We start from the raw sequence: 21652 nt of genomic DNA, 5'->3' as shown, positions 1-21652 counted from the left end.
GCCATGTTCCTCACTTACTTATTTGTTCATATTCTTATAAACATCCCATGGGATCACTAAAACATAAGCTCAATTAGAGAAATAACTGGATTATCTTGTTTGCTGTTGTCTCCCCAGTACTTGGGCAATGTCTGATAGCAGGGTGTCATGGATAGTCACACAATCGGTGCACAGCAAAGGCACCCAAGCTAGGAGGTGAGAGCCTGTTCAGTCACACTACATCAGGAAAGGGGTCTTCTTCTAGTTTTCTGCCCAGAAAACATGCCCTTCCCTTTTTTCTTCCTTAATTTGCACATAAGTACTAAACAGGCTGGCAATGTTTCTGTTTGATACTCAGTAGGCACCCAATGAACATTCTTACCCAAGGAAAATCAGCTTGAGTCCATCCTGTCTCTGCCACTTACAAATTTTTAAGATTTTGAACAAGTCACTTACCTTCCTCTTTCTTCATATTCCTCCCTAAGGCCATGGCAACCTACTCCAGTATTCTTGCCTGGAGAATACCGTGGACAGAGGAGCCTGGCGAGCTACAGTCCATGGGGTCACAAAGAGTCAGACACAACTGAGCGACACACACACACACACACACACACACACACTGAATAGGCTGGCGATGTTCCTGTTTGGCACTCAGTAGGCACTCAATAAATATTCTTAATCAAGTAAAAACAGCATGAGTCCGCCCTGTCTCTGTCATTTAAAACTTGAAAACTTTCAACAAATCACTTACCTTCCTCTCTCTTCATATGCTTCCCTAACAGAGGTACAAGTGAAAGAACATGAAATTATGGTTCTCATGGCACTTCAAAAAATAGTATATCAATGTAAGACGTGACATAATTCATATAGACACTTAATAGTCTTTTAAAGGACCATGACACTTAAACCTATTATCATTTATTTATTCATTTATATAAAAATTATCTACTATTATACAAAGAATTGTGTTTGACATTCTTGTAATATGTTGAAGGCAAGCTTAGTGACCTTCTCTGAATCAGGTCCATACGTTTATAGTTACAGACTTTTTGCAAAAGATAATTTTCTTACCTAACTCAGGTTATCAATTTTCTCTAGTGTAGAATTCAATTTCCTTCCTACACATGTACATTCTTGAGGTCTTCTGCAAGTTGCCTTTCGCTTATGGCATGATAAGTGGCTGCACTTACAGGTATGTGACATATTTACGTCATATAAGAGGGCTGCGTCTTGTCTTTTTTATCTTGTGTTCTCAATCAAGTTTTTCTTTTCACTTTTTTTAGGTAACATTGGGTTTCAATATTATATAAGTTTCATGGAGACAATCAGTTTTATACTGTATGGCAAACAAGAACTGATAGTTCAAAAAAATCCCAAAAGACAAACAACATAAAAAAAAAACAACTGATAGTGCAGAGTGTTCAATAAGATCTACTGAATAACAACAACCGTGGACATCCATCCATTTTTACTTTGTGCAAAAGCATCACAGCCCATCAACTCACACATGTTGTATGGCGTCTTCAAATAAAACGAGGTGCATGGCAGCATTGAGTTCATTGTAGTCATCCAGTGCTTCTGTCAGAAATGTCTTCAGCACCTCCCAGTCCTTCACTGGCGTGTAGCATGGGTCTTGGCCGCCATTAGCAAAGTGGCAATAGATGAGGGGCTGTTGAAGTAGCACATGGCTATCTACACCCTGCAGGAGGAGGAAGTGAAAAATATGGTCATGTCAATCTCCAGAAACGATTCATCTGGAGGCAGAGTGACTGGTCCAGGAAAAGCTTGTAAATCAACACATGGGTGGATGTCATCTTCCCCTGTACAGATCTGGAATCACAGCTGTTTCAGCAAGATAATCATATATACAATTCATTCACATCCTTATCCCATTTCTGCCCAAAAGCCAACTAGTGCCAGAGCACATAGTGGCCTTTGGAATTCATTTGCTTACTTCAAAGTATTTATTAGCAGTTTCCAGCATTTTTTTATGAAACAAACCACAATCCTTTGTGTCTATCAGTTTGTCTCCATAAACACGAGAAGATTCGTGAAGCCACAGGCGTATTAAATCATTTGGACATTTTAAACACTCAGGAGAGGCGAATAAAATCCCCTAAAAGGCAAGAGGGGAAAAAATTAAAAATTCAGAAGGTGATGACATTCCAAGATAATACTTTCTTTTAACATATTCTTTAACTGCATGCTGAATTTAGCAATTTACTGAGTTACAAGAGGGGTTATAAATAGTATTACGTATCAGTAGTTGTAGTCTCTGATAAGCAACATTTAAACAATCAACTATACAATAAAAATGATTAAAGAATGGGTTGCCATTTCCTTCTCCAGGGGATCTTCCCAATGCAGGGATCGAACCCGAATCTCCTGCATTGCAGGCAGACACTTTACCAACTGAGCCACCAGGGAAGTCTATTAAAGAATTAACTACCATTAAAGAATTAACTACCATTATGCCCATTTCCAGTAATGAGCTAAAGCTGTATTTCAAGAGTCCGCCCAGGAACTAAATATCTGATCTTAGAACTTGTACCTACTGTCTTCAGGGAAATTCGTTTCTAACATGAAAGTCATAGGACAGGAATATATTTTATTCTAAAATCCTGTGGTGTCATTTAATCTAATTCATTCATTTTACAGATGAAATATATAAGATCCAGAGTCCACTGTCTGAATGCACACCTTGTGGGTAGTCAAAACATTTTGATTCTCACTTTCCCACAACACTATTCTTCAATATTTTGGATTCATATAGACTCAGTTCTCATGGGGAGAGTCACCGTGTTCTGGTCTCTAGGGACAACACCAAGTGAGTCATAGAGAATTAGCTGTAAAAGGCTAAACAATTGTTGGGTGGTGTTGGGTGTAGCCAACAGATTGGATATGAATGGTGAGCAGAGAGGTCTCTCACTTCTTGGCCTCCCTTCCCTCCTATGATCAAAAATCTGCTTTTAAAGACCATTTAATTGAGCACAGTCTTTCATGCAGGTGCAAGAAAAATCAAGATGAAAAGGAATGGTCCACATTCGGAAAAAGCTTTTACCTAATGTGGTTACAGTTTTGAGGCAGCTGTGGACTGATTTAGAAAGCATGATTATAAAAGTATAAGAAATAAAAATCACCAAATACAGAGAAGTCTCATGAGTTTTCATATTCCACCAGTTTACTACTTCTGTCACAAATGAACTTTGAGCCATAAATAATTCTTCAATTACTTTCACTCTACTGATCAGGCCACGTTAAGTTGGATATTTTCAAAATTTCAAGGTTTTGAATTCTCTCTTTGGAACTTTCTTTTCACATCATATACATTCACACTGTCCTTTTACTGGATAAGTGAGTTAAGTGTCAATGCCAAACCAAAATAGGAATTTAAGAAATTATAATTTCTCTTGATGTATGTTTAAAAATCATATAACATAAATATTAAAAAAATGAAAATTATCCCTTTTACTTGCAAAAAATGAAACACTCAAATATTTATATGGAATCAATGAAATAGGGAGCCAAGATTTCCACCTTAGCTTCTATTGCTAAGTCTCCACCAACCTAAGAGGAATTGCTACTTTCACTGACAAAATGGGATTAATAAACCTGCCATACTTCATAAAGATTATTACAGAAAATGAAAGAATACATGCTCAAGTATGCAGCATAGTTTTAGACTAAGTTCTATGAATGAACACCATTGATATTATTATAATCAGCGCCCCACTCAAGACATATAACACAGACTCATCGAGGTACCTGGAAGACGTTTGACAAGTCTCTCAAATTAAAGAGGTAGTGGAATTTAATGGCTGTGGGTAAAAATGTAAGTGTCATCATCTGATGGAATGCGATTGTTGCTTGTATCAAGGTGGGGCCACTCCTGAGAATTGAGGGACCAAATGCTTGCTTCTGGAAATGGAAACTCAGGATTTGGTTGTAGATGGTGTTCAGTGCATCCAGCGATGGAAAGTTGAATGCAAACACTGTGAAATGTCTCTGAAAACAAAAACAAATATGAGAATTGCATAAAATAGAAAATGTAATGGCACCAGTAGATTGGGGCTTCTCTGGTGGCTCAGATGGTAAAGAATCCACCTGCCAATGCAGGATACCCAGGTTCGATACCTAGGCTGGGAAGATCCCCTAGAGAAGGGCATGGCAACCCACTCTAGTATTTTTGCCTGGGAAATCCAATGGACAGAGGCCCCTGGCAGGTCACCATCCATGGGGTCACAAAGAGTCAGACATGACTGAGCAACTAACACTTTCACTTTTACTTTCCAGTAGATTACCAAAACAGGGAGGTGAACTTTATTTTTCATCTCTTCCTGTATCCATACCCACTGCGATGTAACTTGGCAGTACCTTCCACTCTGACTCTCAGAGTGCCCATATGACTTGATAAAGGCAACAGAAGGAGGTAGAAGTAACACGGTGCCAGTCACTGTCAAAGGCTTGTGTGTTTCCACTAGCTCTCTTAAGGCTCTATCTTTGCAATGATTTCTACATGCCTACCCAAGGATGAGAGACACATGACACAGAGCCATGCTGTCCCAATTACAATCACTCCAGCCAAAGCCACCCTGAGTAGCTGACAATTAGCTGTTCAACATGCGAACAAGCTCAGGTAAGGTCAGCAGAGTCACCCAGCTGAGTCTCCATTGACTGCACAAAAGCAAGCAAACAACACTGACTGCTGTATGTACAGTGGTGGTGGTGGCGATTATTATTTAAAAGCTTACATGCACTCAGAAAACCTCCACGTAAGTATTTACTGTAGCTTTATTCCTAATTGCCAAAATCGGGACACAATCACTGTTGTTGTTCACTCACTCAGTCATGTCTGACTCTTTGTGACCCCATGAACTGGAGCTTCCCTGTCCATCACCAGCTGCCGGGGCTCAGACCCATGCCCATTGCGTTGGGGATGCCATCTGTCATCTCATCCTCTGTCATCCCATTCTCCTCCTGTCCCCAATCCTTCCCAGCATCAGGGTCTTTTCCAATGAGTCAGCTCTTCGCATCAGGTGGCCAGAGTATTGGAGTTTCAGCTTCAACATCAGTCCTTCCAATGAACACCCAGGACTGATCTCCTTTAGGATGGACTGGTTGGATCTCCTTGCAGTCCAAGGGACTCTCAAGAGACTTCTCCAACACCACAGTTTAAAAGCATCAATTCTTTGGTGCTCAGCCTTTTATATGGTCCAACTCTCACATCCAGACATGACTACTGGAAAAACTACAGCTTTGACTAGACAGACCTTTGTCGAAAAAGTAAAGTAAAAGTAAAGTCTCTGCATTTTAATATTCTGTCACAGCTTTTCTTCCAAGAGGCAAGCATCTTGTAATTTCATGGCTGCAGTCACCGTCCGCAGTAATTTTGGAGCTCTTTATTTTGAAGAAAATAAAGTTTGTCACTGCTTCCACTGTTTCCCCATATATTTGTCATGAAGTGATGGGACCAGATGCCATGATCTTAGTTTTTTTGAATGTTGAGTTTTAAGAGAGCTTTTTCACTCTCCTCTTTCACTTTCATCAAGAGGTTCTTTAGTTCTTCTTCACTTTCTGCCATAAAGGTGGTATCATCTGCATATCTGAGGTTATTGATATTTCTCCCGGCAATCTTGATTCCAGCTTGTGCTTCATCCAGCCCGGTATTTCACATGATGTCCTCTGCATATAAGTTAAATAATCAGGGTCACAATATACAGCCTTGACATACTCCTTTCCCAATTTGGAATCAGTCTGTAGTTCCATGTTCGGTTCTAACTGTTGCTTCTTGAGCTACATACAGGTTTGTCAGGAGGCAGATAAGGTGGTCTGGAATTCCCATCTCTTGAAGAACTTTCCACAATTTGTTGTGATCCACAGAGTCAAAGGCTTTAGTGTAGTCAATGAAGAAAAAGTAGATGTTTTTCTGGATTTCTCTTGCTTTTTATGTGAAACAACAGTTGTTGGCAATTTGATCTGAGATTCCTCTACCTTTTCTAAATCCAGCTTGTACATCTGGAAATTCTCAGTTCATATACTGTTGAAACCTAGCTAGGAGGATTTTGAGCACTACTTCACTAGTATGTGAAATGAGTGCAATTGTGCAGTAGTTTGAACATTCTTTGGCATTGCCCTTCTTTGGGATTGGAATGAAAACTCCTGTGGCCACTGCTGAGCTTTCCAAATTTGTTGGCATATTGAGTGCAGCACTTTAGAATTTGAAAAAGCTCAGCTGGAATTCCATCATGTCCACTAGCTTTGCTCGTAGCTATGCTTCCTAAGGCCTACTTGACTTTGCACTCCAGGATGTCTGGCTCAAGGTGAGTGATCACACCATCATGATTTCCAGGTTATTATGATCTTTTTTGTACAGTTCTTCTTTGTGTTCTTGCCACCTCTTCTTAATACCTCCTGCTTAAAGCATCCTTAAATAAGCAAATGGATAAACAAACTAGGAACATCCAGACAATGAATATTATTTGGTGATAAAAATAAATGAGTTATCAAGACATGAAAAGCCATGGAGGAACCTTAAATGCATATTTAAGCTAACGGAAAGAAGCCAGTCTGAAGAGGCTACATACTATATGATTCTAACTATAGGACACGCTAGAAAAGGCAACACTATAGAGACAGGGAAAGGATGAATGGTGGCCAGGGATTGGGGGTAGGGAGGGCTGACTAGGTGGAGCACAGGGGATTTTTAGGACAGTGAACTACTCTGTGTGATACTTTAATAACAGATACCTGTAATTATACATTTGCCAAAAGTCACAGGATATGTAACACAAAGAATGAACCCTGACATAAACTTTACACTTCACTTAATAATAATTTATAGATATTGGCTCATCAATTGTAATAGAGACAGCACACTAATGCAATGTGTTTGTAGATGAGTTACAGGCTGCGAGGGAATATATGGGAACTCTCTGTACTTTCAGCTCATTTTTCTGTAAACCAAAAACTGCCTTTAAAATTCTATGAATTAAAATAAGCTTCCATGCTTCACCAAATGTACAGTAGAACCATACATCCTAATCTTTACCCCCAAAGCACTAAGAATCAAGATCAACAATGTGTGAGCATGACATTCAGGGACTATTTGGTGGGAAGCAGTACTTGACACCCTACCTGTAGTCTAGGATTGATAGTGAAACTGCCCACCATCGGATTCATGCAGGCAACATATTGACAGCTGTGGATTTCTTTAAGCATCACTTTCTGTCTGTCATACCTGCAAGATAGAAAACAGAACCTTAAATCCCAAAGTTCAAAATAACAACAAATCCCACCAGTTCATTAAGGACTTCATCATAAATTGTTTTCTTTGATCTTTATAATTACTCTGTGATGTTGAACTTGTTAGCCTATCTGAGAGATTAAAAACTAAAGCTTGGAAAACTGAAGACTACATGGCTCCTTTGATGCCAGAATCAACACATGGAGCTAAATCAATAGGTATTACTGCTGCTTATTGATTCTCTTGAGTGTGGTTAAAAATACCCACAGCGAGACCAGGGGCTCTTCCCTACTTAACATCAGGGACTGTCAACTGTGATATCGAGACACTACCAGATGTTTACATCTTACAGAAAATGTCAAGCTTCTCCTAAGTAACTGAGTGTGAGTTAATGTAATATGGAGCTTAAGCTTTAACTGGACAGTTTACGTTTCTAAGATACTTTTCAATCCAATTCTTCCAACGATGCAAAGAAAATCTATTCCATTTAAGATGAGCAAAAGGGGAAGCAAACTGAAACCCAAAAAGTATCACAGAAGATGCTCCTCAGAAGAGGAAGAAATGGGTGATTCTATTTAAAAATTTTTATCCATAGTAATAATAATTAGATTTCAGTAGAAAATGAAACACAGAGAATCGCTTACCAGTGTCCATAATCAATATGCTGTCGAATCAGAGTGTGGGGCTGGACAGTGCCATATGAGTCCACTGCAGGCATATTCATGTCATCAATAAAATAAACCAACTTTTTATTTCCTCCTGGACCATAGTTACGACCAGCTTTCTTCTCTAGAGGTTTCTCAAGAATTCCTGAAACCAATATATAATTCTGTCCACCAATCAAATAAAAATGTAAACTTCTGTTTATATGTAATATAAATATATTTATATATAAATACAAAATGGAACATTAGTCCTTTTTTCCTATTTTTCCTCATCCTCTGCCCATTTTTCATCCACTCTGTGGCTTTAAGTATCACCTCTCTGCAGGTTAATCCCAGAAACATGTCTCTGTTCACCTCCTTCTATGTAACACTCTGCTGGAGCTCACCCTGACTCCTTTCCCAGAGTCCGTAGCTGCAGCATGAGGCCACACTGGCCATCAGATCTGAGACAACACCTTCGCTGCTGACCTTCACACCTTCCTCCCCTGTACTTATCGTCATTCATGAACCACTGCCGGTCCACCCAGAACCTGTCAATAAGTCCTTTATCTTCCTTGTACTAGAGTCTAGGGACAGTCAAGAATTTCTCACATCTCTCTTCTTGGGCCACGGGGTACAGAAGTATAAGAGGATACTATATGCAGGCATTATCCTGTGTTTACACCAAGTTACAATTTTTCAGTTGCCTATCTGACTTTGTGTCAATATATTTGAGAGGAAATCACAAATATAGAAAATCTTGACTGTATGGACTTGAGATGCAGTATCTAGTCACTTGCCCATCTTCTAAATGAACTATAAATAGCTTGAGGACAAGACTCTGTCATGTTCATTTCTGTATGCCTCATAACACCTACAGCAAGTAAGTAACTTGTTAAATGAAAACAGGAATGAATGAAGTAAAAAAAAAAGATAACAAATTAATTAACAAACCCTTCTTCCAAGCAGCATATCTACATTTCAGTTCCTGTTAGCCACTGACAACTGTATGTTTGGCCAACATCAAATATGCCTGTTCGCAAACTCAATTTTACATGCCTCTTCCCCACTCACAACCCATTGCTTCTTTTTAGCCTTCTGTGCTCCTACCAACAGGATTAACACTCTCCCAATCAGCCAGATACAAAGCCTGAATTTAATCTTTCTTTCCTGGTCCCTGATTTGTTCAAGCACAGCCTGTAAATGGTACCTCACGTCTCCTCCTCTTATCTTTCCCTCTAAAGCTCTAGTCCAGGGTACCATTTCATTCAGCTAACACATTGCTCAAGGAGACTGGTCTCTCCACCACAGACTTCTCCTCTTAAAGTAGAGCCTGTTGTTGTGGTTTAGTCGCTAAGTCATGTCCAAATCTTTTGCAAACCCATGGACTGTAGGGTCAGACTCCTCTGTCCATGGAATTTTCCAGGCAAGAATATTGGAGTGGGTTGCCATTTCCTTCTCCAGGGGATCTTCCTGACCCAGGGATCAAACCTGGGTCTCCTGCATTGCAGGCAGATTCTTTCCCACTGAGCCACCAGGAAAGCCCAAAGTAGAGCCTGCATCTTGTCAACTCCTTGCTCCCCATCAATGGCTCACCACTGCCTACCATATGACATATGTTCTTTTCCACTTGCACGTTAGCTACAATCTCAGTGACCAACCATCCCTGGTTGCCCGGGATGATCCCAGTTATAGCACTAAAAGTCCCTTATCTCAGAAACCTTCCCAGTCTTCAACAAACTAGACAATTGGGCATTCCACCTATAACTCCAGCCTGACACTCCAGCCTTTGCCCTATCTTCTACCTGATCACTATGCTTGGATCAACTTAGAGATTCAATTAAATGAAATGTGTCCCACAAATTTCTCTTTCATGTCTTTGCTTAAGCTGATTCTTCTAGCCCAAGTTCCCTTTTTGCCTGTACACCAACCCATCTCAAAGGTTTGAAATCCTTTCTTTAGAGTACACTAGCTCTTTCTATTCCTCATGCTAATAGGCAATGTCTAAATCTATTCATGCTTGTAACCCTTCCAAGAATCAGCAAGCTGAACTTCCTTCAACTATTGAATCGCAGCCCTAATCTTCCATTTACAAGTGACAAAGTGATCCCTTCTTCCGCGTCCACAATGAAAAGCATGTATTATACACAGTGTCTGGGGATAAAGTAGATAAATGATACATATTTGCTGAAGAAATGAATGAAAACCTTCCAGGTCAGTGTTTTAACTGTTCCACTCACAAAGATGAGGAAGACAAACTTGATTAAGAAAGAGATTACAGCACAATCATTCTTGGGTGAGTTAATGATTTAAGTGATAAGAAAACAGGTTGTTAATCTCTACTGATCAGGCTTCCCTGGTAGCTCAGATGGTAAAGCATCTGCCTGCAATGTGGGAGACCCGGGTTCGATCCCTGGGTCGGGAAGATCCCCTGGAGAAGGAAATGGCACCCCACTCCAGTATTCTTGCCTGGAAAATCCCATGGACGGAGGAGCCTGGTAGGCTACAGTCCATGGGGTCGCTAAGAGTCGGACACGACTGAGCGACTTCACTTTCACTTTCAATCTCTACTGATAGGGCTAAGGAAACAGCAACAAGACACACAACAAAGAAACCACGTTCAGGGCAACAGGTTTCATGAAGCAGTGGACAATAGGAACTTCTGCTGCCCTCACATGACACAGCCCCACTGCTCTGCCGGACAGTGACCAACACTGCTCTCAGCTCTTTATGTTAGTTCTTCTCTACTTCTCACGTCTACTCTGTTTGCCCTTCCAAACTCAAAATGCCCCAAATCTATATGGTTCTTTTGATTACACTGATGCATGTATTAAACAGCTAAAAATTATTCTTACAGTTCTAAGATTTAACTAACAACTGGTGGCCTGTCATTTCATCAATACAGTCTGAATGAATTCCCCACTAAATCAATCCCTTGCTTGCAGAGGTAACCAGGACACTCTTCCTTGAGCATGTTCTTTTGTTGCTAGGGCTCCATGAAATTGATTAAAGCTAACCAAATGGTTTAGAGGCAAAGCAATGGAACTGCTGATGTAAATTCTTTCTGTTCTATAGAGTAATAACCCAAGTAAAGCCAGGAAGGATATAAAAAGCCAAAATAACAATATTTAAACAAAGTATATTCAGCCAGAATGGTGAAAAATAAAAATTCATTCTAAGCAAAATGTCTAAGAAAAAGGAATCATCTCTTTGGGCTGCATGTCCTGGCCCTGATGGTATCTGACCTTGTTTCTGGAGTATAAAAGGAGGAACACTTACGCTGCAGTGCTGCCGATGTTGTGTAGTAGTTGAAAGGCACACGGGATACTATATAAGCCTCAGACAGACCTGCCAGCATGTCACCTACAAAGACTGTTTTTCCTACTCCAGCGTTTCCTACCAGCATCAATGGCTGTCCCTTCTCCAGCAGCAACTCCATGAAGTATCGAAGACGAGTTGTCTCTGATGTGTGAACCAGAGCTCTCTGGTGGGGAAAAACAGACAAAGTTTTGTACCTGCACCAACATATAGTCATTTTAGAATTGAGACCAAACGCATTCTTAGTTCTAGTTGACAGCCAGTAGGAGAGATACCACTTAATTTTTCATTTTGAATGGTCAGTTCAGACATCATAGCTTGAGAAAAGAAACTTGGTAGTGTTGTCAAAATGCCATAGCAGAAGGAACTGATTTATTTTTTCCAATTAAGAGCTAGCACCCAAGGCTTCCTACCGTGGAAATACCTATACTCTGCCTAACCTTGTCTTAGGCTTATAAAGGAATACAGTGAACGCTTAAGAAACTGCCCACCACTCTTTAGGACATGACGAAACATGTGAAAGGCCAAGATAGGTATAAACAAAAATTGGTAGGAATTCCTTCACCCAGTAAGAGTAATGATTTATGTGCAAAATGATTAGGCACAATTCACTCTAAAGGAATTCAGTGCAAGGAGAGACCAGCTTGCAAGAAACAAACATTAAGTGAAATATTCACAAGTCCAAAGCACGGGTGATACTTATTGTATATTGTTCTGTTAAAAATTTTTTATAGCAAAGCTTCTGTTGTGAAAATTAGTTATTTATTTAGATACTACATTGTTTCATGAAAAAATTGAGGTGGCTTACAGAAATACAATAAAAAAAATACAAATAAATAAAAAACAGACTGAGGGAACAGAAACTAATACACTGTGTAAGATCAGGGAAAGGGGAAGCAAATGTAGACACACTGGAAAGAGAAGCCTGCATGGTGATTAAAGAGAGTTGAAAATGTCTTATATTTGGGGGGGGTGAAAATTAAAAAAGGCATTAAAAAAAAACTATTTGCACGATTTATATAGCTCGTAAGAAAAACACACAAACTCTGTAATGGATAAAGTTCTTCCTTGCATGGTTCACATACACTGACCACAGATCAGTATTTTATAGATCATTCAAGATCAAATTCATGATAATGAGCACTCATTCTAGAACTTCACCTGAATTCAGTGCTCTTCTCAGGACCTGTTGAAAGACACAGACTCTTTTGTGCTACATTGAACAGTCCCAGATGACTTTAAAATCACTGTTGAATTCTGTAGCATGTTTTTTTTTTTTCCTTTCTTGTTGCTAGTTGTCACATTTGCTATTTAATTGGCTACTAATATTGGCTCTTTTCTCCACACATTAATATTGATAATTAATACCTACTGAGAGCTGAGTATGTGAGAGGTACTATGCTGAGCCCTTTCGATGTGTTACATCATATGATACTCATAACAAACCTAGGAGGACAGTTTTGTTATCATTTACATTTCAGAGATGATGGAGCTAAAGCTTAGAGAACATTAATAAATTGGCCAGAGGCATACGTGGTGGTACTTGGATTTAAACCCAAATCTGTCTAGAGCCTGAGTCCTGTTTTACCTACTGCACAGAATGCTCTTCAGAGCATGGACCATACACATTAGCTGATGTCTAAGTACTCCATTTCTCCATATATAAAAAGGCTAGTAACAGTCCTTTCTAACAGAAAATTAGAAGACTGTCGTAAGGGTTAAATTAATCTATGGAAATAAAGCATCTAGAAAAGGGCCTGACATATTATAATGTCATGTTAGTATTTGCTATTATTATTGGCTCAATATGGTTTTCTTCTAACATGTTAAGAGGCTTTTAATCAAAACCACATTTGGTGTAATTGTGTATAAAATAAGACTAGGAAGTTCTGATAGGTTCTCTTTTAAATAAAATACATCCCTGATAAGATGCATCAACCTTGTGATATCACTTTTTGTGTGTTTCTTTTGGTTAACTACAAGTCCTCAGCTTTCAGCCAGCTAGATAATATCGTTAGGTGGCTGAAGTCTAGACAGGCTGAGCTAAAACAGAGGTGTTAAAATCTATAAAGCGGACGGAGCAGACCTTCATAATTAAGGTAACCTCATCACCTGGGCCTGAGACTAGGGTAGGGGTGGCACATGGCCCCTGGAGAAATGCATGCAGAAGGCAGTCTGCTCTGGGGCTTCTGGAAAAAGTTTCTGCCCACTTAGTAAAAAATACAGAAGCCTTCTTTCTTCATGTCTTGCTTCCTTCTAACTCCTGGAACCTCTAGAGTCATCTTGGATTGAAGAGATATCAGTCTTTAAACAAGGCCAGTGCTAAGGCAGGAAGATCCGAATCCATGGTGTTATCACCAAGTCAGAGAACTCATCAGTCTCAGGGCCTTCCTACCTCTGAGTTTCTTGTTTGCAAAATGATGAGTTTCCTCATGATTATAGGATGAATTGTGTCCTCTCAAAATTCAACTACTGAAGCTCTAACCCCAGTATCTCAGAAATGTGACTGTATCTAGAGATAAGGTCTTTAAAGAGATGATTAAGTGAGGCTGAGAGTGGGACCTAATCCAATCTGACTGGTGCTCTTGTCCAAGGAGGAAATTTGAACACACTTCAGGATGGTATCCAGGGAATGTGTGTACACACAGAAAGGATGATAGGGGGACACAGCAAGAGGGGACCATCTACAAGCCAAGGACAGAGGCCTCAGGGAAAACCAAATCTTAGCCTCTAAGGCTGTGAGAAAAATTAATTCTGACATTTAAGCCACCTCATTCTATGGCAGTTTGTTAGGGTGTCTTAAGCATGTTGATACCAGCAGAGTGGGCCCCAAATTCAAAGTGACTGGTAGAAAAGAAAATGTGAATACACAGAATACACATGGGAAAATGGCATCATGTGAAGATCTGACTAATTCCACCTCAAAGCAAGGACACCAAGACTGCCAGTGAACCTCCAGAATCCAGGAGAGCTTCCTCAGAAGGAACCAACCCTGTTAATACCTCTATTTTCAGCTTCTAGCCTCCAAAACTGTGCCACAACACATTTCTGTTGTTGAAGCCACAGGTGCTACTTTGTTCCCTCAGTTCCAGGAAACCCATACACTGAATGTTCTTTTATTTCACAATAACTGCCTCCTAATTAGTGTGGCAATCACCTATATGCATTTTATAGGGCACAGCTTGAAATAATAAGTTCCAAAGCTGATCAATATGAAGTGATTTTGAGAAAGAAATATAATGAAAAACAAAACAGATTGAAGAAGAATTAGAAAATGGTTAAAAGATAACTTGATATATAAAAATGTAGGACAATTTATAAAAAGAAACAATTAAAAAAAACAATAAAGATTCATTTAGATTTGTGAGTTGCCTTGTGAAATTGAGATATACATCTTTGAGTAGGAAGATGAAACGTTCACTTTATGGCTTCAGGGGTAAAGGAAAGAGGTTCTATGTGAAAAGTACTGCTTAAGGAATGTAGAGTAAGGTCAGAAATAAGACTCACTGAACCTCACTGAACTAATAAAAACATGCCTCCAATTTTTATAAAATCACACAATTTCTAGGAAAATCTAAAGAAAGCTGTTACCACAGAATTAAGGTGAAATGAAAAAAAGAAATTGTAGAAATATAACCATCTCCCTAGTTGCTCCTATAACAGATTCTTCTTTCCAAGGAAATATGTTATATGCTGACCATACCAACAGGAATTCATCAATCAGGCAGGAAAAGTAAGACTGCGCAAAAACAAACGAGGCTCAAGCCAGCATCATGTGGCTGAAGATCACTGTGTTCCCCACACCTACCTGCAAAGGTATTTCTGGATCCATAGCAAATTGGGGGATTTTATCAGCCCAAGGCAAAAATTTCTTACTTCTGTGGTCCAGATAATAATCAAAAATTGTTCCCTGGGATGGAAACTTCACTGCTTTCATCTCTTTATGCCACCACTGACTGAATTCAGCTTGACAACCAGAAAGCTAAGGAGAACAAGAGAAATTCTTACTGCAGACTTACAGGTAATTTTGGACACACGCAAAGCCACTGCAAGCACAGCTGATCACACAGTGTTTTCAGCGAATAGTTCATAATTACAAATGGGACTGAATAACTGACAAAAATAAATAACTAGAAGGAAGTTCTAATGAGTGACAATACCACTGAGGCCGAAAGCTATAACTGCCATACGTCCATCAGGTACAAATTTTCAGCAGTAATTATTAACTTAAAAAGCAAGGTAAGTTTAGGTGAACCTTAGATGACTCTGAGGTTATTCAGTTTAATAACAAGCTATCATGCAAGTCACCCTGCTATAAGACAGTGGTTAGCAAACTAGTCTTTATTTCTACCAATATCTCCCTTAGTTGATAGTAAAATGGGGAAAGTAGGAACAAACGAATACTTCAAAAAAATTAGTAACATTATTGACTTAGACACTGTTCTTTATTTGAGCTTATAGCCTGCCTAGAACTTTTGGCGTTAACAATATCCTTTCCTTTATAAAGCTATGGTGATAATAAATGGTCATTTAAAAATAAATGCCCTTATTTAGAAAAACAAATAGTTGGTAACCCTATTTCATTCCTTCAAATCATTAATGAAATTTTGTTGGTCTTTGAAATTTGAAATCTGAGAAGCTCTGCCATGAGGGAAGGGAAAGAACGGACTTGGTTTTCTAGCACAGCGTAACTGAGTAGTTGAGCTGAAACTCCACAGATTCCTGTCCTGTAAGAGAATCTTTCAGAAAAGATAATGGAGTAGGAAACAGGTTCTCCTTGCTAGAAGGCGCTTGTTTTTATATGATGGCAGGTATACGCCCTTTGCTGCTAGATTAGCGGTTAGAAAATGGAGATGGGGAAATTCCAACTGTGTACCAGCAACTAACAACCCCTCCTACCGGATGACCTGACAAAGCTTCGGAGCACTCTAAAAACACTGTGTGTGTTTACCACATTCACCAACCTTACACGTATCTAAAACTTCAACTCCAATTTGCTCCAGGGAAATTCTTAAAGTTACTTTTACTTTGGTGTCCTTATGTCCATGGACTATGGCCCACCTTCTGTGTGAGGCTGATCAGACACCTGAGTTGAGATGGATAGGATGGCTGGAGGGTAGGAGGGGGCGGTTAGGGCTGAGAGGCGTGGTCAGCCTTAGCAGGGAGAGCTGATGCCACCAACCTTCCCAACAAGGGGCGCTCATATTCCTACAGACCACTACTCACATGTTTAGATCCATTTCAGTTATCTTCAGATTGGTGTTACAGGATTTTTTCTTTTAATCATCCTACAGAAGTTGGTCAGAAACCAAGTTCACTCAAAAAATATTCCTTATCTGGTACCATTCTTTGTAGGCAGGATGCACGTGAGATTTCTACTTTACAACAAAATTTGCTTCACCTAATCACTATGTCAGCAGAGTCATTTTGATGCCAAGTCTTCGATCATTCATTCACTCACTAAAATGCATTTGTTCCCACAGTGAGGAAGAAAACAAAGAGGGTTTCTGCCCTCACAGAGCTTATGGGGGGAAATGAAGGGCAAGTATGGTGGAAGCAGAGGTGAAGTCTATGAACAAAGAAATAAATAAATTGGTATCTTGAAAGCCAACTTTGCTGGAAGGGAGAGAATGAGGGCATCTATTTTAACTGGATGTGCAGGGAATCATCTCTGAGAACAGGCACCAATTAGGGAGAAGAACATTTCAGGAAGAAGTCAACAAGTGCAAAGATCTTATCATAGGAAAGAACCTGCATTCCAGAAACTGGCCAGTGCAGCTGGAGGGGAGAGAGCGGCTGAGGAAAAAGTAGGGAGAGATAGTCTGGGTCAAAGCCAAAGGCCTTGTAAATGAAATTTTAAAATTTTATCTTAAAAGCAATAGGAATCCATTAAAGTGTTGTAAATTCTGGAGTGTATCATATAATCCAATTTACATTAAAGAAACCACTCTGGTTGCTGAGCGCATAGTGGATGATGGGGCAAGTACAGAAGCAGAAAGACCAGTGAGGAGATTACTTCAGAAGTCAAGTGGGGAATGATAGCAGCTGTTTATAGGAGGCTCAGGGAAGGATGACGGGGACCAATTTTGGAAGGTGTTTGCAACAGCCAAGGTTAAGAACACAGGTCTGAGGCAGTCAGCTGCAGTCTGGACCTGCCTCAGACATTAGTTAGCCATGTGTTTCCAAGGAGGCTAACTTATCTAAGTTTCAGTTCCTTTTTTGTAAAAGAAGAATAGCTATAACTACATTGACAGGATAACTTTTTTTTTTTTTAAAGATTCAACAAGCTAGCCTATTAGAAGCCCTAAACTCTTTCCCTGACATATATTCATAGTAGGGACCCAAATCTGATGACTAAATGGCTATTCCTAAGACTATTTCTTGCATCTGCTTCATTCATGTTTCCAACTTCATAATCTCTCTTTTGAATGCTGTGTAGTTAAAGCACTTTTGAAAATTTAAAGATGATGATGTTGAATACTAATTGGGGAGAGTGTCTGGGACAGGAAAGGTATCACGTGATGCTTAGCTCCTGGTCTGACTAGCTGGCTTGGAAGGTTGCCAAGTCTGGAAATTGCAAAGATGAAAAGAGGGTCAAGTTGGGAGGAAGGTGAGCCATCATGAGAAGGAGCAGAAAAATCTCAGCTGTCAACATCCTTCTCATGTAATTTTACTTGGTTGTATAGCCCTGGAAAAGGAAACACTCGGTGGAGAACATTGGAAAAAACACAAAAGTCATGAGGTTTTGGGGTAGACAGGAATACTCTGCATGTGGCCTCCATGGAAAGGAATCCATATGTGTAAATTTTGCCTTTGAGATAAACCATGTGAAGCCACACAACACTCTTAATTCGGGCAAGAGAGGCTATTCTTCAGAAAAAGCACTTGGAGACTACTGAAGAAATGTGGGTTCTGAGAAGGGTCAAATGAGACTTAGGAGGCCAAGTGAATGCCAAATTCATTTACGGATATAAAGTAGAGTAACTTAGTGACAGGTAGCAGAACTGGCCCATGGGCCATAGCAACCATGGATTTTCGAACCTACTGTGACTAAACCAACAAATTTGGGTTACTCTTGGCTGTAATACCTTCCGATTTTAATTCCCAAACATGGTCCGCTGGAGAAGGGAATGGCAAACCACTTCAGCATTCTTACCTTGAGAACCCCATGGACAGCAAGAAAAGGCAAAAAGACAGGACACTGAAAGATGAATTCCCCAGGCTGGTAGGTGTCCAACATGCTACTGGAGAAGAGCAGAGAAATAAATAGCTCCAGAAGAAATGAAGAGGCAGAGGCAAAAGGGAAACAATGCCCAGTTGTGGATGGGACTGGAGGTGAAAGTAAAGTCTGATGCTGTAAAGAACAATATCGCATAGGAACCTGGAATGTTAGGTCCATGAATCAAGGTAAATTGGAAGTAGCCAAACAGGAGATGGCAGGAGTGAACATTGACATTTTAGGAAACAGTGAAATAAAATGGACAGGAATGGGTGAATTTAATTCAGATGACCACTATATCTACTACTGTGGACAAGAATCCCTTAGAAGAAATAGAGTAGTCATCATAATCAACAAAGGAGTCCGAAATGTCATCTCAAAAATGACAGAATAATCTTGGTTTGTTTCCAAGGCAAACCATTCAACATCACAGTAATACAAGTTTATGCCCTGACCAGTAATGCTGAAGAAGATGAAGCTGAATGGTTCTCTGAAGATCTACAAGACCTTATAGAACTAACTGTAAAAAAAAAAAAATGTCCTTTTCATCATAGGGGATGGGAATGAAAAAGTAGGAAGTCAAGAGATATCTGGAGTAACAGGCAAGTTTAGCCTTGGAGTACAAAATGAAGCAGGGCAAAGGCTAACAGAGTTATTCCAAGAGAATGCACTGGTCATAGCAAACACCCTCTTCCAACAACACAAGTGATGCCTCTACACAGGCACATTACCAGATGGTCAATACTGAAATCAGATTGATTATATTCTTTGTAGCCGAAGATGGAGAAGCTCTACACAGTCAGCAAAAACAAGACCGGGAGCTGACTGTGGCTCAGATCATGAACTCCTTATTGCAAAATTCAGACCAGTAGGCAATTCAGGTATGACTTAAATCAAATCCCTTATGATTATACAGTGGAAGTGACAAATATTTTCAAGGGATTACATCTTACAAAGAGTGCCTGAAGAACTATGCATGGAGGTTCATAACATTGTACAGGAGGTGATGATTAAAACCATCCCCAAGAAAAAGAAAGGCAAAATGGTTGTCTGAGGAGACCTTACAGATAGCTGAGAAAAGAAGAGAAGCAAAAGGCAATAGAAAAAAGGAAAGATATACCCATGTGAATGCAGAGTTCCAAAGAATAACAAGGAGAGATAAGACAGCCTTCCTCAGTGATCAGTGCAAAGAAATAGAGGAAAACAATAGAAAGGAAAATACCAGAGATATCTTTAAGAAAATTAGAGATACCAAGGCAAAATTTCATGTGAAGATGGGCACAATAAAGGACAGAAACAGTATGAACTTAACAGAAGCAGAAGACATTAGGAAGAGGTGGCAAGAATACACAGAAGAACTATACAAAAATGGTCTTAAAGACCTGGATAACCACAATGGTGTGGTTACTCACCTAGAGCCAGATACCCTGGAGCATGAAGTCAAGTGGACCTTAGGAAGCTTCACTATGAACAAAGTTAGTGGAGGTGACAGAATTCCAGCTGAGCTATTTTAAATTCTAAAAGATGATGCTGTTACAGTGATGCACTCAATATGTCAGCACATTTGGAAAAGCCAGCAGTGGCCACAGGATTGGAAAAGGTCAGTTTGCATTCCAATCCCAAAGAAGGACAATGACAAAGAATGTTCAAACTATCATACAATTGCACTCATTTCACATGCTAGCAAAGTAATGCTCAAAATCCTACAACAGCTAGGCTTCAACAGTATGTGAACCGAGAACTTCCAGATGTACAAGCTGGATTTAACAAAGGCAGAGGAACCAGAAATGAAATTGCCAACATCTGTTGGATCATTAGAAAAAGCAAAGGAATTTCAGCAAAACATCTACTTCTGCTTCATTGACTATGCTAAAGCCTTTGACTGTGTGGATCACAACAACTCTGGAAAATTCTTATGGGAATACCAGACCACCATACCTACCTCCTTAGAAACCTGTATGCAGCTCAAGAAGCAACAGTTAGAACTGGTCATGGAACAATGGACTGGTTCAAAATTGGGAAAAGAGTATGTCAAGGCTGTATATCATCACCCTGATTATTTAACTTATATGCAGAGGACATCATGCAAAATGCTGGGCTGGATGAAGCACAAGCTGGAATCAAGATTTCTGGGAGAAATATCAATAATCTCAGATATGCAGATGACATCATCCTTATGATGTCTGCTTATGACATCCTTATGATGTCATCCATCTGCTTCTTTGCAGAAAGCAAAGAAGAACTAAAGAGTCTATTGATGAAGGTGAAAGAGGAGAGTGAAAAAGCTGGCTAAAACTCAACATTCAAAAAACTAAGATCATGGCATCCGGTCCCATCACTTCATGGCAAATAGATGGGGAAATAATGGAAACAGTGACAAACTTTATTTTCTTGTCCTCCATAATCACTGTGAATGGTGACTGCAGCCATAAAGTTAAAAGATGCTTGCTCCTTGCAAGAAAAGCTATGAACAACCTAGACAGCATATTAAAAAGCAGAGACATTACTTTGCCTACAAAGGTCCATCTAGTCAAAGCTATGGTTTTTCCAGTAGTCATGTATGGATGTGAGAGTTGGACCATAAAGAAGACCAACAGCCAAAGAATTGATGCCTTTGAACTCTGGTGCTGGAGAAAACTCTTGAGAGTTCCTTGGACTATAAGGAGATCCAACCAGTCAATCCCAAAGGAAATCAACTCTGAATATTCATTGGAGGGACTGATGCTGAAGCTGAAACTCTAATACTTTGGCCACCTGATGGGATGTGCTAACTCATTGGAAAAGACTCTGATGCTGGGAAAAGATTGAAGGCAGGAAGAGCAGGCGGTAACAGATGATGAGATGGTTGGGTGACATCACCGACTCAATGGACATGAGTTTAAGCAGACTCTGGGAGGTGGTAAAGGACAGGGAGGCCTGGCATGCTGCAGCCCATGGGGTAGCAAAGAGTCAAATGACTGAGTGACTGAACAACAATACTTATATCTGGAAATATTTTAGGGAAGCCTGGAAGACTTATGCCATCTATTTTTAATTCAAAGGTTCAGGGGTGCCCATAGGAGCACTTATGGCCCTGAGAGATACTGAGGCTTCACAGATGGCCCTTGGAGACAGACATACATGAGTGGGAATCCAGATATTGTCATCTGCCGTCAGTCAAGTTACTTTGCCTGAGTTTTACTTTACCTGCATAGTGATGATACCTTGAATTATTGTAAAGATGACGTGAGAAAATCTATATACAGACGT

At 39.8% G+C, this 21652-nt stretch overlaps 1 protein-coding gene across 5 annotated transcripts in view; it reads right to left on the bottom strand.

Annotated features, from left to right (window-relative positions):
• The window catches only part of DNAH11 (dynein axonemal heavy chain 11), a 364135-nt gene that overhangs the window by 171151 nt on the left and 171332 nt on the right, over nt 1-21652 (bottom strand). For 3 of the 5 annotated variants that reach the window (XM_081536387.1, XM_081536386.1, XM_081536385.1), the window contains 7 exons: nt 14989-15166; nt 11146-11346; nt 7867-8032; nt 7114-7216; nt 3745-3984; nt 1934-2095; nt 1485-1678 (listed from right to left, as the gene is read on the bottom strand). In XM_081536387.1, the coding sequence (XP_081392513.1) occupies nt 1485-1678; nt 1934-2095; nt 3745-3984; nt 7114-7216; nt 7867-8032; nt 11146-11346; nt 14989-15166 (1244 nt within the window). Of the gene's footprint in view, nt 1-1484; nt 1679-1933; nt 2096-3744; nt 3985-7113; nt 7217-7866; nt 8033-11145; nt 11351-14988; nt 15167-21652 lie in introns of all 5 variants that reach the window. The other 2 variants (XM_081536384.1, XM_081536388.1) reach the window with 1 other exon arrangement.

The sequence above is a fragment of the Giraffa tippelskirchi genome, chromosome 10, assembly GCF_054371585.1.
Source record: "Giraffa tippelskirchi isolate mGirTip1 chromosome 10, T2T-mGirTip1v1.2.pri, whole genome shotgun sequence".
Classification (NCBI taxonomy): Eukaryota; Metazoa; Chordata; class Mammalia; order Artiodactyla; family Giraffidae; genus Giraffa; species Giraffa tippelskirchi.
This window is presented reverse-complemented; position numbering and strand designations above follow the sequence as displayed.